At 33.7% G+C, this 13,694-nt stretch overlaps 1 protein-coding gene across 1 annotated transcript; it reads right to left on the bottom strand.

Annotated features, from left to right (window-relative positions):
• Positions 1-4,103: 4,103 nt before the first annotated feature.
• On the bottom strand, positions 4,104-5,116 carry LOC136202043 (uncharacterized). The gene is made up of 2 exons (XM_065992492.1): positions 4,852-5,116; positions 4,104-4,641 (listed from the first exon to the last, which is right to left on the bottom strand). Exons 1-2 carry the CDS (start codon positions 5,074-5,076, stop codon positions 4,345-4,347), a joined length of 522 nt encoding a protein of 173 aa, XP_065848564.1. The 5' UTR covers positions 5,077-5,116; the 3' UTR covers positions 4,104-4,344.
• Between the last annotated feature and the right edge of the window lie 8,578 nt (positions 5,117-13,694).

Genomic DNA, 13,694 nt, shown 5'->3' on the forward strand with positions numbered 1-13,694 from the left:
GACAGCCCGGAGCTTGGGGGGGGGGGGGGTCGAAGCCCCCCAGCTCAGGCGAAACCCTTAGGGAGGGTACTATTCCGCCCCTGAACAGCCCCCCTTCTCCAACAATGGAGATGCCCGCAGCCGTCTGGTTTCTTCTTCGTTTCAACGAAGAAGAAACAGATCTTAGTGCCCTGCCCAGTTAATGCTGGGCTGGGCACTAATTTTTTTTTAAATTGGGCCCAGTAAAAAACGACGTCGTTTTGTCTGGGTCCACTTTTAAAAAAATTAGATCAAATTATACAGTGTTTCGTTTCTTTGATGCCCCCTACCTAGTACCCTACTTCTTTCTTTCACCCACTTCGCCTTCTTATTTGCTTGCTTGCTTCCTCTCCTCCTCTCTCTTTCTATTTCTTTTTCAACCAACCAAAAAAAGGAGCAGCCATTATTTTTTCTTCTTTTATTCCTCACATTTAATTTTCTAGCTTTTTTTTTTTTTTTGTCTTCTTTTACCTAGCCAAAATATTAAACTAAGATAATGCTCTTATTTTGTTAGTCTTTTTCTTAATTATTTAATATTTAATATTTAATTTTTTAGATTACTAATTATTTGTGTGTATTTTGTTCTAAAAATTCTAATTTAGCTTATTATATATCTAATTTGATATTTGTTATAAATTATTAGTATTGTTTGTGTGGTTTAATTTAATTTAGTAATGCAAATTTTGATGAATTGAGAATTTTCTGGGATAAATTTAGGGTTTAATTTATCACTTTGAATTGCGTTTATAAATTAGGGGTTTTATGTTGTGGTATACATTTAGTGATTTTTTGATGTAAATTTAGGGGTTTAATTTATGATTTCGAATTGGGTTTATAAATTAGGGGTTTAATTTATGACTTTGAATTGAGTTTATAAATTAGGGGTTTTATATAGTGGTATAAATTTAGGGGTTTTGTAATATAAATTTAGAGGTTTTGTAAAAAAAAATCAGAATATTTGGTTTAGGAGAACACTATTGCCAACTATCACTACATTGTAGATCGTCAGTAACTCATTTATTTTCAAAAATAGTTATATACTTATTGGTATCGTATCTGTAAAAATTACTTTTTATTATTTTACAATAGAATTAATTTTTTTTATATAGTTTTATCTTTAATTTTTATCTGCACATATAATTTTTTTTTTTTTTTACAATGCTCGGCTAAAATTATCCCTCCTTGATCTCAAATCGTGGCTCCGCCACTGATGATAACACTATACAAGTGGAGTGAACATAAAGAAATTCATGATTGCATAGGGTGCTCTATTAATACCGACTGAACCAGATAAACCGAAAAAAGCCAATTCCAATTAGATTATAGAAGGAAAGGCGCTCTAGTTAATGGCTAACGTTAGAAATTTTTTGTACTTTATCTCTATAATAAACTATTTCAAATTATTTATAACAATTTTTATATGGTAAATTATTTTGATAAATTAAAGTTTACTTCAAATTGGAATTTTTTAGATTGTTAATTTTTAAATTGAATATTGATCGGAGAAGTTTTATAATGTCTTCCAGAAGGAAAAAAAAGTTATAGGTGTAACATTGAAACAAAAAGGGTCTTTTACATAAAGATCAGAAATAATATAGGTTATATATATTGAAAATACAGATAACCTTAAAATTGAAATAATAAATTTACAACTACATGGTTAACTTTTTTTGTTGGGGTTAACTCCTAATTTATATAAAAGAATAATTAAGTAAAAAAACATTATTTTTAAATCGGAATAGATTCTATCCGTTCATTTTTATTGTATTTTTCAGGAAAATAAAAATAGCATAATTAAGCTCCTAAATTTTAAGTGTTTTAAAGATCAGGTTCCTAATCAATTAGTTTTACACATTGAGTCCATCATTAATTTCATTATGGATTGGGTCCTTATTTAATTTTTCCGTCGAGTTTGGGTAGCATACGTCGTTAGGACGATTCGACCAGTTAACGTGGATAAATAAAAATAAGAGTTTCTTGATTAAGAGAGGTAGAGAATAAAAAGTAAAAAAAATTACAAAAAGCAATTGTCAATAAGTTCTTCCGATCTCGATCTTCTCTCCCATTTCATGAATTCCAGTATCAAAATCACCAAATCAACCTTCTTCCCCTAACAGTAAAATTCATTTCAAGCAGATTCTTCCAAGATCAGTTTCAACTTGAAAGAATCTACTGAAAATCAATTTTTTTGTAATTTTGTACCTTTTTACTCTATCATATTCAAGAAACTTATTTTTTTTATTTGTCCACCAGGCCCGTCTTAGACATTTTGGGAGCCCTGTGCAAAACGTAATAATAAACCAAAAATGCGAAGTATTATATATGAATCGACAATAACATTTCGATACAAGATCAAACAAATAAGAGAAGTTGTTTTAATGGTAATTAAAAAAAATTACCGTTTTTTAACGTTAATAAATTAATAAAAGAATCCTTAGAAAACAAAACTCTTCATCTTCTTCTCTAACTTTAACTCTTTAAGTAAAAAATGTATATATGGTTACTAACTTGGGCAATTGGGCTGAGCTACTAACTTATATATAATAAGTAAAAAAAAAAAAAATGGGCCCTCTCTAAATTAGGGGGCCTGTGCTGTAGACCTGCTTGCGCATGCCCATCTACGGGCCTGTTGTCCACATAAAAGTGAAAATATCCGCACCAGCTCGAATCACTTAACAACGTATGTCATCTAAATTTTACGAAAAAGTTAAATAAAAATCTATTCCATAATGAAATCAATGATTCAGAAACTAATTATTAAGACAGACAAAATTAAAAAGGCTTAATTATGTTTTTTTTTTTCCTTTTTTATGCAGCGGTTTCGTTTCGGTACCAAAAAGCTCAAAATTCACAATATTTAAAATATATACTTTTTTTTTAGCAATAAATCGGATACTTGTATTGTAGCTACAAAATTTGTAACTACTGATTAACTAAGAAATATTTATTGCAGGTAAATTATTTTATTTTATTTATTTTGTTTAGAAGCAGTCCAAATAGTAAATACCATATAAAGTAAATTTACAGATGTTTTTTATTTAATCCAATATACAAATAGAAAAATATCCATATTAACTATACTGTCAACACTGGTCTTATCTTGAAGACTGAATCTGCAAATAATAAGGGGAAAAATAACAAACAAAACAGGCAAACAAATAAGTTTCAAATGAAAAACAATGTAACCAAAAAGAGAATAACCTTAAAATAAATACATTGTAGGGCACAAAAAGGTCTTATGCACAATGTAGGAACAAAAAATGAAGCAAATTATAAAATAAACAAATTAACGAGTTTAGACTCTTCCATTTCATATTTCCATAGCCACAGCCTCAATGATCATGCTCGTTGGCATCATTGTCAAAGCCACTGTCATACTCACTGGCAGTGGCGGAGCTAGGATTTCAAATTTGGGGAGCTAATTTCAGTCTACTGGTTGACTAATTTTCAAGAGGGCGTGATAAAACTGTTTCATTTTAATGTGTTGACTGAAAAATTAAAAGTATCCAACGTGAAAAGTTTAGACATATTTAATTTTTTTTATAAGTTTAACACTATTTTCAAAATTAAAACCCTTAAACAAGTATATTATTATTTATCAATTAAAAGAAAAAAATTAAAATTAATTAATAATGATGATAAAAAAAGATAATTAAATTATGTAATAATATTGATATTTTAATTTAAGAAAAAAATTATAATTATATAAGAATAATGATGAAAAAATAATAAAATTTAATATTAAAATTTAAGATTTAAAGAAAAAAATTATAATTGGATAAAAACACATCTCGAGATTTAAGGGAAAATCAAAATGAAGAAAAAGAATAGTGATTTAAGACAAAATGAACAAAAGAAAAAATAGGGATTTAAGGGAAAAGTTTGACGGAAAATCAAAATGAAAACACATCTCGAGATTTAAGGGAAAATCAAAATGAAGAAAAAGAATAGTGATTTAAGACAAAATGAACAAAAGAAAAAATAGGGATTTAAGGAAAAAGTTTGACAGAAAATCAAAAGAATAGTGATTTAAGACAAAATGAAAAAAAGAAAAAATGAACAAAAGAAAATATAGGGATTGAAGGGAAAAGTTTGAGGGAAAATCAAAATGAAAAAAAAAAAATAGTGATTTAAGACAAGATGAACAAAAAGAAAAAATAGGGATTTAAGGGAAAAGTTTGAGGATGAGGAGGTTCGAACCCATGACATCTTAAAAATATGTAAAAGCCTTACCTGCCAGTTAGACCATCCGTGATGTCTTAATTCAATGTTAAATATTTACATTTTATATTACAAGTAGATTATTTTTCTGGGGGGGCTAAAGCATTATTCCTCAGGGGTGGTGCCGGAAACCGGGGGTGCTCCAGCCCCCCGGGCTCCGGGCTGTCTCCGCCCCTGCTCGTTGGCACCATTGTCATAGCCACTGTCATACTCGTTGGCACCATTGTCATAGACACTGTCATACTCGTTGGCACCATTGTCATAGCCACTATCATCATCCTGGTCACAGCCGGAGTAGCAGCGACAGCCGCAAGTGCAATCATCACAGACATCATTGTCTTCACTCTCTTTATCCTCGTCCTTCTCCTCCTCATTCTCAGACTTGTCTGATTCTTCAACAACCTTTTAAGACCAACATAAGTTGATAATATCCAACTAATCAAAACATTTATATCCAGTTATAACTGTAGTAGGCTTCAATTTTATTTAGAGATTCTTTTTAGTGTATATCAATATTGAAGTTGCGAATAGGAATGGTAATTCAACAGTTACAATATAATTTCTTAAGAAATCGATCCAAATTAACAAATGAAAAGAAAATGAAAAATCCACCTGGCTAGCTTTAACCGATGCTCCGTATCTGAAGAAACGGCTGCTTATTCCATCGCCCAGGAACGATCTATTAGTATTAAGCTCTTCATAGTCGGAATCGTAGTAGTTGTAGTCGAAGTCGTCAACATAGACGAAGTCGTTGTCTTCATGACAGCCGAAGCACTCGCCGAAGACGGTGAAACCATCGTAGTAATCGTCACCGTAGTCGTAGTCAGAGTCGACCATTTTTTAGGGTTTAACCGGATGAAAACAAGTGTACGGGAAAAATGAGGGAAGAAGTAGGAATTTATAGAATTAATTAGCCATAATCCCTTCAACTTCTACAGCATTCATGAAAACTGTTACATGCATTGAGAATTGGAAAGGTGTGCGGGGACCAAGAATTATTGAGAATTGGAAAGGTCATTAGGAGTTAGGTTTAAAATCCAAGTAAACTGGATATTATTAGGGGGATTTTATAGGAGGGTCCGGGAGTTCGAACTCATAAAAAGACCCTCCATTCATTTAATGACACATGTAATACCTTCATTAATTAATAAAATTTTGTGGAATGGATTTGCATTCAAGTACAGACAAAATCACTTTCTCCACCAATATCCATTGCCGCCGATCTCGACTGCACGTAACCCAGAGAAACAGTGAATTGATTTCTGAACCCCATCAAGAACCTCAAGAGGGACTCCATGGTTAACAAGCTAAAAAAGTCATAATTAAATTAATGACCTCCAATAGATCAGCAAAGCAACGACCGCTTTTGGAGTAATTAAAGAGATCAGCCTCACAAAATCCACTGCCTTTTGAAATCAAGTGCCGCCTTTTGCCGCTTAATCACTTTTATCTCTTTTCCATTTGCTTTGTTTTACAGACCTGAATTATAGGAAAATTCTTTTTGAAGAGAAAGAAGAAAGTGTGTGGAGTTCGTTTTGTAGCTTTTTGCACATCAAGACATGATCTTGTTGAGGTTGAAGAATTGAAACCCATTATTTATATTTGGGTAAATTATAACAATAGTATTAAAATTATGAAATGTTTTTTAGATTTGGTTTTCTTTTTTTATGTTGTATCAACACCCAATTCAATGTAAGACCCGTGAGGATTATTTGGAGCGTTCCAAAGAAATGATTAGTTTTGTTGGAATCGATGGAGAAAGGATTAGTAATTGATTTTGTGTAGAAAGAAATATAGGAAGGGCTCCGACGGTGGAGGGCGACAACCAACAGTGGAGGCGAGGAAAGGAAGGAAACATAGACACAAAGGAGGGAGAAGAAATCAAACGGTGTAAATGGTTAATGGGAATTGCAAATAATAATAATAATAATAATAATTTATGAGATGGCTTTGAATGAATAAATGATACATGTGTTCATTTATGAATGGAGGGTCTTTTTTATGAGTTGGAACTCCCGACCCTCCTATAAAATCCCATTATTACGTCATGTTGCAAGTAAAAGCATATTGTTCTCTCAAAGAAGCGTTTATAAAAGGGAAAAGTACAAAAATAAACCTTGTGGTTACATCTTTTTTCGATCACACCCATGTGGTTTAAAAGTTTGCAAAATGGTACTTTGAGGTTCATTCCGTTAGCAAACACATACTAAATTGACTAACGGTGTTAAAAGTCAAAGGAAAAAGTGTTAATTTGGTCCTTATATTTATTTATTTTATAAATTAACTCCATTCATTATCTAATTATCACAAACTAACCCCAAAATAAAAAATAAATATCAAATACACCATGTTCTCCCTCTCTTTAATTTCTTATTTTTCTTTCTTCTTTCTTTTTATTCTCTCTTCTCTCTTCTCTTTGTTAATTTCTCTCTCTAAAATCCATCGAAGTACCCTGGGAGAAGACGGAGAAGAAGAAGAAGGGTAAAGGCATCAAAACATAGTCTTAGATTTTGATCGATTAGAGTGAGAGAGAGAATGTTTGTGTGTTAGAATTGAAGTACAATTAGGATGAATTGGAATTGAATTTGCATACCGTTTTTTTTTTTTTATAACACCAGCAGCATTACAAAAACAGAACCAAAACAAAGAGCAAAGACAGCAGAAAGTGAAAACACAGGCAGCAGCCCAGCAAAAAAACCAGAATAGGCTGTCCTTTATAGGGGCTTCTCATGTGTCGGAAATGTTGAAGGCCGCTGGCACCGCTGCCGTTTTGTTGAAGGTGAAATCATGGTAGAATTGGTTTGTCGTTTTGAGTGCATCAGATTATCCCTTGTTGACTCAGGATGGTGTGTTTTTGTCCCATTTTGTTTGCTTGGTATGTGCTTCTTACATGGAGTCTTTGATTTAGGGGAATTTTTGTTTTTGGAGTTCATTTGCTAATCTGGAGAAATTTTTAGATTGATTTATTTCCGATGCTACAAAGTTAACATCTTTCACTCTTTTTTGTCCCCTTCTCATTTTTTTTGGCTCACCTTATTCCATGATTAAATTGTTCGCTCTTGATCCTTGAGTGTCCTTTCCAGCGATTGTTCTTGGACTTCCATGGAATTCGCATACAGTTTGTTGGTGGTGTCTTTTCTCTGTAAAATCGCCGTGCTTATTATAATACTATAGGCTTAATTTAATACAATTGCTGGAAAATCCAATAGATTTAGAGAGAGATGGATTAATTTATAAAATTCAATCCATTTTAGAGAGAGAAATTAACAAATAGGAGAGAGAAGAGAGAAAGAAAAATAAGAAATTAAAGAGAAATGGAGAAGATGGTGTATTTGATATTTATTTTTTATTTTGGGGTTAGTTTGTGATAATTAGATAATAACGGGAGTTAATCTATAAAATAAATAAATATAAGGACCAAATTAACTATTTTTCCTTTGACTTTTAACACCGTTAGTCAATTTGGTATGCGTTTGTTAACGGAATGAACCTCAAGGTATCATTTTGTAAACTTTTAAACCACACGGGTGTTGATCGAAAATAGGTGTAACCATAAGGTTTATTTTTGTACTTTTCCCTTTATAAAACGCATGAAACAATTAGAATTCTAAAGGATTGAAGTCTGATTTGTAAGAAAATAATATTAATCCAAAAAACAATAACGAAATACTTTAGTGCAGTAATTCAATGGAGAAATTTTATACTACTTCGGGAGTAATACATCAGATCAGCTTACCACTACATATGGAAAATGATTAGTGTAATGGAAAAAATGTATATATGTGGCATGAATTGATTGGTAGAGAGCATTATTCGGAAAGTATTCTAAATTTTTTCAATTAAATGATACAGCTACTAAAAAAAATTTAGAGACAGACTTTATCTTTAGTCCCTAATTATTGTTTTTAAATTAATATAAGGGCAAAGTACGAAAAAAAATGCTCGTGGTTTGTCTTGTTTGCGAATAGAGGTCCGTAGTTTAAAAGTTTGCAAATAAAGGTATGTGGTATGTTTTCGTTTACAAAACAAAGTATTTAAAATTAAACTTTTAAGTAATCTATACTATATATAATTATGGAAGCATAGAGAAATGAGAAGAAGTGTTTTAGAGGTCTTAACTGTCACACCCGACCCTAAACGACCTCAATCGGCATCAGGCGTGAAATAGAAAGATCATAATCAATACTTAGAAGTCTCCAATTTATCCAAAGATCATTATATTACAATTGCAATACCAAAGTTCTAACCATAATTCTAACAATAAGCAACAACTTCCGATCTTTGCCTAATCGGTCGGTAACCTTCTCTCTATCATGTACTTTCTCACCTAAAAACATTAAAACATTTAAAAAGGTGAGATAAAAATCTCAGTAAGAAACTATTAGCTATAAAAACCAACTTTATTTAACATGGCTACATATATACATTTATTAAGGGATTTAATCAAAACCTTATAAAATATACTCAAAACTTAAGTTCATATAACTTTATATATATAATGTATCTTCTCAAAACGAATCAAAATAAATAAACGTTTCATCAAACCAATTCGTAATCAAATAAATGTTTTATCAAACCAACTTGTAATCAAATAAGTGTTTTATCAAACCAACTCGTATTCAATCAAACGTAAAACTTTATATCAAAATCAAATCATAACCGAAAACATAATTCAAATGAACTTAAAACATTGAACCATCATCGAGTTTCTCCCCTTAAGTATCAATACATAACCACATATATAATCGAGACGTCTCTTAACATTGCCTATCCCATATGGTCTTACCCAACACTTCGCTGCCATACCTAATAGGTCTTAAGACTGTGTACACAGGCCATGTCCCTCACTGAACATGGTCTTCAAATATATAACCACCGATCCGGATAACTCTCGATGGATATAAAATCATTAAATCATAACGTGCTCAAATTTCCTTTCACAATCAAATTGCAAACTATTTCATAATCATAAATCATTTGGCTTCAATTAGCCCTTTGTATCATAAAAATCATATTTGGACTTCAATCCCAAAATAATAACAATAATAACCGCAATAGATTTCTCAATCCAAAAACAATTCGTAAGAAATCATCAAATTCATTTTGTTCAATATAGATATATATTGAAACCAAAAACATATATGTATATATGTAAATCAACCAAATCAAGCCTTAAATCAACATAATCAAGTAAAATCTGAAATTCACATAGAAGCATAATCAATAGCTTCATTTGAACCGTAATTTCACAATAAAAAGCAAAATCGTGAAAAATCCAAATTTTACAAAATACCCGTATAAACCCTGAAATATCAATTTCTGACAATTCTTTGATTATATATATCAATATACATAAAACTCAAAATATAGTTGATAGTTACTTATCTTTAGTCACTAATTGAAGAAAATTCACCCGTTCAATTCGCCTCTAAATTCTGTCTAAGACGTTTCCCTCCAAACACTTCCGAAATTCAAAAACTCTTTGGTTAGGACTTAGATCTATACATAAAGATGCTATGGTTCCAATTTCAAATGATTCGGACGATCGAATCTCCGTAAATCAAAGAAACGGTGGAGAAACGGTCCAAGAACAATAAAAATGACGAAGAAGATAAAAGAAAAAGAAAGAGAAACGAAAAAGAAAAAAAAATAATAAACCATCATCCTCATCTCCCACCTCTTCACTTTTCTCGCAGATATATATTCCAAATCTGGTAAATATCCGGTTTGGTCCTCCATCTTTATATAATCTTTTAAAAATTACTCTAAACTTTTAATTTATACTTAAAACCCTCGAATGAACCCCAAACTTTTCCTATAGCACCAAATAAAAATCATATACCTAATAATCATAATATATACTAATATCAATGTTGAACTATACTTCGAACGATCAATCAACCACACAGATAAACAAAGTTCACAAAGATCACAGATTGGATCTTGAAACAGCAATCAAAAGAATACACACAGAATTTACCCTGGTTCGGCTTAACTGCCTACATCCAGCAACTTCACTAATCAATGGAGATTACAACAAGATTGAAATAGTTTCCTCTCTAGAAACTCTCGTGTTTTCCCAATCCCCAGCTCAGTATATCACAGTGTACACTAATGACTTAGTCTAAGAATAATCTCTCGTATGAAACTACTTCCCAACCCAGACCTTTTATAGCCTTTACAAGGTTGTGAAAATACCCAAAATATCCTTACTCAAAATGTACTAACTCAGCAAGACCTACTGACCAGTGGTAACACAGCAAGACCATGTTGACCTGTATTAACACCTCAGTACCATGCTGACCACAGCCATGCTGACTTGATAACTCAGCATTATACCGACTTGTTGAATTACTTCATGCTGACTTGATTACATACAATTATGCTGACTTGATAACTCAACACCATTCTTGATTAACTCAGCATCATCAGCAAGTGATAGAAAACAATGACTTACAATCTCCACCTTGTCTTTCTAATCACTCCATCAACTAGTGAAGAAAAATACACTCAAGGACCACTGACCATCCTAACCAGTTTCAAGCAATGTTCAAATTTACTACTTGAAACAGATTTGGTCAGCATGTCGGCTGGGTTATCCTCAGTTCCCACTTTCACCACCTGAACAGTACCAGTGCTAATCACATCCCTGACGAAATGCATTCTCACATCTATGTGTTTGGATTGTTCGTGAAATACTTGGTGTTTTGACAGATGTATAGCTCATTGGCTATCACAGTAAATCTTCAAACCATCAATCTGTGTCACTCCAAATTCCGTTAAGACTCCTCTCAGCCACATTGCTTCCTTTACTGCCTCTGTGACGGCAATAAACTCAGCCTCGGTTGTTGACAGAGTCACAACTGACTGTAGACTTGCCCTCCAACTTATTGATGTTCCAAACACAGTGAATACGTACCCGGTTTGGGATTTTCTGGTGTCAATGCTACTAGCATAATCAGAATCAACAAAACCTGCTACATCATCCACTAGGGCTTCAGCTCCACCATAACTCAAACCTTTACTCAATGAGCCTTTGACATACCTCAGCACCCACTTCACCGCTGACCAATGTGCTCTTCCTGGATTTGCCATGAACCTGCTAATGAGACTCACAGCATGAGCCAAATCTGGGCGTGTACAGACTATCGCGTACATTAGACAGCCTACAACACTAGAATATGGTACCCTCTCCATGTCTTCCTTTTCCTCATCAGTTTGAGGACTCTGCTTACTGCTCAGCTTGAAGTGACTTGCAAGTGGAGTGAGAACGGCCTTTGAATTCGTCATACCAAAACGTTCTAACACCTTGCTCAGATAAGCTGACTGACTTAGGAACAGCTTCTTTCTTCCTCTGTCTCGAGAAATTTGCATTCCTAAAAATTTCCGTGCTGACCCGAGATCCTTCATCTCAAACCGTGTGTTTAGTTGTGCCTTTAACTGATTTATGGCTGCTTTGTTGTGACAAGCTATAAGCATGTCATCAACATATAACAAGAGATAAATCTTAGAGCCATCACTAAGGTCTCTACTATACACACACCAGTCATAACTAGACCTATGAAAATCCTGACTTATCATAAACTCATCGAACTTCATGTACCACTGTCTAGGGGACTGTTTCAGACCATATAGAGACTTCTTAAGCAAACATACCCGATGGTCTTTATCTCCTATTTCAAAACCCTCTGGTTGTTGCATATATATGACCTCATCCAGGTTTCCATGAAGAAAAGCTGTTTTGACATCTAACTGTTCTAATTCTAGATCAAAACGAGCTACAAGAGAGAGAATAATCCTTATAGACCTATGTTTAACAACCGGTGAATAGATTTCATTAAAGTCTATACCTTCCTGCTGAGTAAACCCTTTGGCCACCAACCTAGCTTTAAACCTAGGTTTCTCTACACCAGGTATCCCTTCCTTTCTTTTAAACACCCACCTTGAACCGACCAACTTCTTATCAGGAGGTTTATCTACCAAAATCCAAGTTTCATTTTTATCAAGGGATTTTATCTCATCCTTCATAGCGTTAAGCCACTGTTCCTTGTCAACCGAATTCACAGCTTCCCTATAGGTTACAGGTTCAGATTCTTGTACTTCCTTAGCAACACTAAATGCATAAGCTACAAGGTCCTCAAAACCATATCTAACCGGGGCCCTAGGGACTCTTCTTTCACGGTCTCTAACAAGTCTATAGCTTTGACTGGACTCAGTAGAATTACCATCACTGACTTCTTGCTCGGTTTTACGGGTGTTTTCACTATTTTCTTCAAGCTCCACCTCATTCTTAACACTCTCAAGGTTTTGAATGGGCTCAGGACTACTTGGTTCCAGCTGAGTTTTCTCTTGGTTTTTCTGATAAGGAAAATCCATCTCATTGAACACAACATTTCTGCTGACTATGGATTTCTTATAACCAGGTTCTAGGCACCACAACTTATAGCCCTTGATTCCTATAGGGTAGCCTATAAAAACACATCTTAGAGCCCGAGGTTCTAATTTTTCCTGTCTAACGTGTGCAAAAGCTGAACAACCAAACACTCTGAGTTTTTCATAATCCTCAGGGTGATCAGACCATATTTGCATAGGTGTTTTAAAACCTATAGCAGATGATGGGCACCTATTGATTAGGTAACACGCAGTTTGCACTGCTTCAGCCCAGAAAGACTTAGGGAGACTGGATTGGATTAACATGCACCTAACTCTCTCTAGGATAGTCCTATTATACCTCTCTGCTAGGCCATTCTGCTGTGGAGTTCCAGGAACGGTGTGATGTTTGGTTATACCTGACTTCTTGCACAAAGTGATGAAATCTTTGTCAAGAAACTCCAAACCATTGTCGGTTCTCAACCTTTTGATTTTCTTTCCTGTTTGGTTTTCCACTAACACTTTCCAATCCTTGAACGTTTGCAAGGCCTCATTCTTATGAGCTAGAATATAAACTCATACTCTTCTAGAGTAATCATCAATAAGGGTCATAAAATAGGACCTCCCACCATGAGACTTAGTTCTTGTTGGCCCCCATAGGTCAAAGTGAATGTACTCAAGAATGTCCTGGGTTCTATGTATTGCTGACTTAGGAAACTTGACTTTACTTGACTTCCCTAAGACACAGTTCTCACAGAAATCTATCTTTCCTATGTGATCTTTACCAAAACAACCCTGCTTCCTAAGTTCATGTAAACCAACTTCACTCACGTGACCTAGTCTAAGGTGCCAAAGATTTGTTCTATCAGTTTTAGACTCGGTGAGATTTACTTTAGAGACTAACACAGTACTACCTAAGAGTGTGTATAGGCCATTACTCATGGTACCTTTCATAACAACTAAAGATCCTCTAGCTATTCTTATGATACCCCCTTCGGCTCTATAATTGTATCCTTGTTTATCAAGCGTACCCAAAGAAATTAAATTTCTTTTCAGTTCTGGCACATACCTCACACCGGTCATAA

The sequence above is a fragment of the Euphorbia lathyris genome, chromosome 8 (assembly GCF_963576675.1).
Source record: "Euphorbia lathyris chromosome 8, ddEupLath1.1, whole genome shotgun sequence".
Taxonomy (NCBI): Eukaryota; Viridiplantae; Streptophyta; class Magnoliopsida; order Malpighiales; family Euphorbiaceae; genus Euphorbia; species Euphorbia lathyris.